Source organism: Oratosquilla oratoria, chromosome 5 (genome assembly GCF_046742065.1).
Source record: "Oratosquilla oratoria isolate Oo_2021 chromosome 5, ASM4674206v1, whole genome shotgun sequence".
NCBI lineage: Eukaryota > Metazoa > Arthropoda > Malacostraca > Stomatopoda > Squillidae > Oratosquilla > Oratosquilla oratoria.
Genome location: NC_134781.1, coordinates 80,512,741 through 80,517,823, shown reverse-complemented (window position 1 = coordinate 80,517,823; position 5,083 = coordinate 80,512,741). Strand labels below are relative to the sequence as shown.

The 5,083-nt window shown below is 56.7% G+C and overlaps 1 protein-coding gene across 1 annotated transcript; it reads left to right on the top strand.

Moving 5' to 3' along the window:
• Nucleotides 1-220: 220 nt before the first annotated feature.
• Nucleotides 221-3,392, top strand: LOC143025603 (uncharacterized). The gene has a single exon (XM_076185538.1). The coding sequence runs from the start codon at nt 1,787-1,789 to the stop codon at nt 3,383-3,385; it is 1,599 nt and encodes a 532-aa protein (XP_076041653.1). The 5' UTR covers nt 221-1,786; the 3' UTR covers nt 3,386-3,392.
• Nucleotides 3,393-5,083: the final 1,691 nt, after the last annotated feature.

The window sequence follows — 5,083 nt, the reverse complement described above, 5'->3', positions numbered from 1 at the left end:
ATGACATTGTGGGACCTCCCAACAGGCCCACCCAAGGTGAACTTTACGAGGAACCGTTCCGTGTGCAAGCGGACGGCAATCCTCATTTGTCAGTGTTGAAATGGAGACGTGGGAGAGGCGTGAAAATGCACCAGACGATGCAGTCTGTTTGTGCATAGGAGGTTTTCGTAGAGTGCATAGTGAACTCTGTGTGTAGTGATTAACACTGGATTCTTTGTGTCTGTATCTTAGTAGCCTAGGGTTCATTTTAATTTTTGTGTATGGTTAGGAGTTTTGTTTTATATAATGATAATGTGTGTGTTTTTGTGTGTGGAAAGTCATTGCAGAACTCCTGGACGAGTCTCTGTCCCGTGCACAAGCACAGGTTTGACAGAAGTCATTTTTAGTTTGGCCCTTCTGCCTTTTTAAGGGACGCTTTTACAGGCCATGTCCTGTACCCGTTTTTGGTTTAAGGGGTGAGGGTTGCCAACTACGAAGTAGCAACACCAGATAGAGGCCGCTGACGGTGGCTAGGTCACATCACGTGTCAAAGGGTCACAGCCGAGGACGGCCTCCTGCCTATTTTTTTCTCTCTAGGTGTCTGATCTGAGAAAACCGCCGCTGGAGTCGGAAGTGGGGTCATCTTTGAGCGTCGGGCGGAGCAGAAAACCGCTCGTTGCTAAGGGTAAGTTTTCCTCCCAGGGGTTCGAAGACAGACTGTGGGGTCGGCCATATCGGTAGCCTACGACGTGGGTGATGGTGACACTATCTCGGTGGAGTTTTCGTATTCGGGCATCCTTACTAAGCGCCTCTTTGTTTGGAGAAGGAGTCTTTATTTAATTTTTTTTTGTCTTTTTGCAAGGTGGGTCTCATTCGTCATGTGCGAGTGAGTGTCGTTCGCCCATCTTTGCTTGTCAGACGGTAGCCGGTTGTTGTGCTTGACTTCCGCAAGAAATTGAGTAAAAATTGAGCAAGAACACAATTTTTTTCTCGGTGGGAAGGTGTCACGTATTCAAGCGTCACGTGATTTCTTTCATGAGGTGGATGGTCGTACACAGTCGACATGCACGTCAGGTCAACCCCCCCCCTCACACACCTGGTCCAAGTTGACCCAGGCAGGGTCAGAACAAGGTCAGGTCTTGGCTAATCCCTTTCCTTTGGGTCAAGACGGGCCATAGCATAGCCGTTTGCGTCGTCGCAGCACTTATTGCCAAGTTGAATATTTTCTTTTATTTTTAATTTGAAATGTTCCTTCTTTCTGGGTGTAACCCAAATCACTTGTAGCGGGTCATTGGTGCATTCCTTTTTTGTACTTCTGTAATTAATATCCTTTTTGACAAGACATACGCTGCGTCGTTGTCTTGATATTTTCAAATAATTGTTTGTAATCTTAATTTGACCGCGTATGGCAACATTCAACTGCCCGGTCGGACTGGGTCACATATGTCGTTGTGTTGCCATAACATTTGTAAATTGTATACTTTTTATTATGTTAGAATTAAGATTTATTTTGTATGTTTGTATTTGCATTTTGTTTGTGTTTTGGTTTGGGTTCCGTAAAAGGTTCTTGTATATGGGATTTTTCTTACCGTTTTTGAATAGAATATGGAAAATCTTCCTGTTCTGTACTTTTGGCATTCTGACCACCTTAGGTCATGGGCTCCTTTAAAAGCAGGACCCTTTTGTTTCTCGTGGCATCACTCCGAGCTACGTGCAGCGACCACACCACCAACTCATCGTCCAACCTACGAAGTGATTTCTTCATACATGCACAGTTCGTGGTCTTCATCCATCGTCGCACATCCTCATGGCTAGAGTGATGGAGTTAGCGACTACAAGTGTCGGGAAGAGGGGCAGGGAATGCTTTCCCACAGAGGCCTCGGAAGAGCTCTCCACGTCCAAGAAGGCGGCCCGAGCCAGGCCCAGTATCAGCTACGCGCCCTCCCTGCAAGAGGACGACAGCAGCAGCGACACTTCCTTACTAATGTTTGTCAGCAACAACGACGCGCCCTCCTCACCGGAAGACACCCAGAGCAACGCGGACGATGCCGCCCTACTTGAGCAGCTACTCAGGAGTGACGAGGGGCAACCAGGCGACGACGAAGGCGAGGGATGGACCACCGTCGTCAGAAATCGTAGAGCCCGCCACCAGCTTCCTCCGAGGCCCAAGTTCAAACTGGGCCACCTAGGGGACCACGACAGCGCCTACCAGGCCATCACCGCTCTCGAGAGGGAGAACCCCAGCCTGAAAATGGAGGTGAGACTCAACCTTCAGGGTGAACACATCCTCAAGGCCAGGGACGAAGCCTCCGCAGTACTCCTCCGTCGCTTCGCGGAGGAGGGGAACACTGTGATTCTCCTCGACCCCAATTTGAGACGGCACAAGGTAGTGCTGGAACGCTACCCATTGGACCTGCCCCTGAAAGCGGTAGAGGCTCACCCAAAGGTGATCTCAGCCGAGCGACTGCGCTCCCGCACGGATAAGCTCCCCACAAGGCAAGTGCTGGTGATGTTGGAGGGACAGCCGCCCCCCAAACTGGACCTCGGCTGTTGGGGGAGGTACTCTCTGCGCCCTCATCGGGGGGAACCGGTGAGATGCTATAAATGCCAGAGATACAACCATCTCCAGGCACGGTGTGAACACGCCGTCAGATGTGGCGTGTGCAGCTTGCCACACCCGACGGAGGATTGCATCGCAAAGCACAAATCCAATCAGACCACCTCCGCAAAATGCCCCAATTGCGGAAATAAGCATCACGCCTGGAACCCTCGGTGCCCCGAGAGGGTCCGCAGGCTCCCCAGGCTTCCCCAGAAACCCCAGCAGCAACAGCGGCAGCCCCAGGGACCACCACAACGGCAGCAACAGCGGCAGCGGCAACAGCGGCAGCCCCAGGGGCCTCCGCAACGGCAGCAACGACGCCGCTCGAGGACATCACGTAGCCAGTCGCAGCAACAGAAGAACTTCGTCGCTGGAGCATCACGGCACCAGGACACCAAGCACCAGCACCCACCACGAAGCCAGCCTAAACCGCAGCAGCAGCGTCGGCAAGCCTTCCAGCCTGCATCACCACCAACCAGGTCAGCGTGGGGTCGGCGGCGGGCCCTCGCGGTCCCCACCCCCATCCCCCAGCCCAGGCCGCATCAGAGCCGGAGGAAGGGATTAGCCGACCGGCCCCCAGGGATCACACCCCCTATCGCCAACCCAGAACGCAGAGTCGGGAGCAGCGGCCGCGGGCCGCAGCCTTGGAGACTGGCGGCAGCGCCCCCTCGGCCCGGCGCAGCGCAACCAGACCTCGCCAACCAGGAGGTGGTGCACGGGACCCTCCCCCCAGCACTCCCGCGACGTCGGCGAGGAGACCCTCCATGGGCCCAACCGACCCTTCCCACGACCTGCCACGCACCATGAGCGAGGAAATACGCACGGTCGTCAGCTGCATCATGACAAGGATGATGCAATTTCTGGTGAAGCTGCTCACCAACCCCAACCATGACAGCGACAAGCAGGGGACCCTGAGCGAGCTCCTGCAGGAGACTGTCTCAGTCTTCACAGAATGTGGTTTCCAGCCACCCCCCGACCTGAAGGACACGCATCTCCGCTCCCTCTACCCAGCCGACCCCAACCACCAGAATGGAGAGTCGACGAGCTGAGGCAGACATCGATGAGAACCAGCTTGCTGGCCCTCCCAGGCTCCGAGTCCTGCAGTGGAACGTGCAAGGTCTCCGACCTAAGAAGCACCAAGTACTTCAGGCTATCTTCACGGAAAACCTTGACGTGGTGCTGCTCCAGGAGACCTTGACGCGTGCCGACTTTGAGTGGAGGGTGGCGGGTTATTCCCTTCACTCGCTCCCTGCCACAGAGAACACCCGCGGCTGTGCGGCGCTGGTGAGGAGCACCATCCCTCACCGCAGAGTATCCGCCCCAGTCCACTGCGGGGAGGGCGTGGAGGTCCTGGCACTAGAGCTGCAGGTCGGGGGCATCCCGCTTCTGGTGTACAACATATACAGGAGCCAACGATACCATCTGGAAGCAGGCGAGCTGTTCTCCCTCGCCGCCCACACCAGCCTCCTCGTGGCGGGCGACCTGAAGGCCCACCACCCCATGCTGTAGTCACCATCTCGAACCAACGAAACGGGCCGCCACCTGGCCGTGTTACTCGAGGACATTCCCCATATCCGCCTCCTCAACACAGGGGAGGCTACCCACACCCGGGGGGGGGGAGGCTTGACCTCACACTCGCCTCGAGCGACCTGGTCGCCGGTGCTACATGGCAAGTACATCCTACCCTCACCAGCGACCACTTTGCCACTCTCACCACCCTCCCAGTGGCACCCCCAGCGCCCTCCCTCCCCCCTCCACGTTGGAACATCGGGAGAGCAGACTGGGCCAGCTTCCAGGCCTCCCTCGACGAATGGTGGGCCGCCTACCAGCCACCCGTGGACCTTCACCAGCGGGAGAGGGACCTGACTGCTGCTATTGAGAGGGCTGCTAACGCAGCCATTCCCAGGAAAGCCCCGAGCCGTCGTCACCGGGCAAATTGGTGGTTCTACAACGAGGAGGTGCGGGAGCATAACCACAGAGTGAACATTCACAGGAAGCTCTACAAGAGACGCCCCAACCCAACCAACTTGAGGCTACTTCAGGACGTGGTGGCCCGCGCACGGGAGGTGTCCTTGAAGGCCAGGGAGGCCAAGTGGTTGGAGTGGTGCTCCTCCTTCAGCCACCACAAGTCTCTAAGCCACCCGTACCCACGCCAGGAGGCTGAGAGGCTCGTAGCCGAATTCACCACCCGCGGCTCCAGTGACCAGCTTCCGGTTAGCACGCGCCGTCTCCAGCAGCAGCTTCGGCCGCTCAGCGACATGGCCATCGAGGAGGCGACTAAAGAAGCTGATGTAACAGACCGTCCCTTCACTCCTCAGGAGCTGGAGCAGGCCAAGAGACGGGGCCGTGACACAGCAGCAGGGGCCGACGGCGTGACGTACTCCATGATGGCTCACGCCGGACCAGCTGGGGACGCCGCCCTGCTAGCCACAGTCAACGAGTCGTGGATGGCGGGATGCCTGCCTCCTTCGTGGAAGGAGGCTGACATCCAACCAATCCCCAAAC

What these genes read in the sequence shown, in the direction of transcription:
- LOC143025603 (XM_076185538.1), top strand. Translation starts at nt 1,787, where the DNA reads ATGGCTAGAGTGATGGAGTTAGCGACTACAAGTGTCGGGAAGAGGGGC.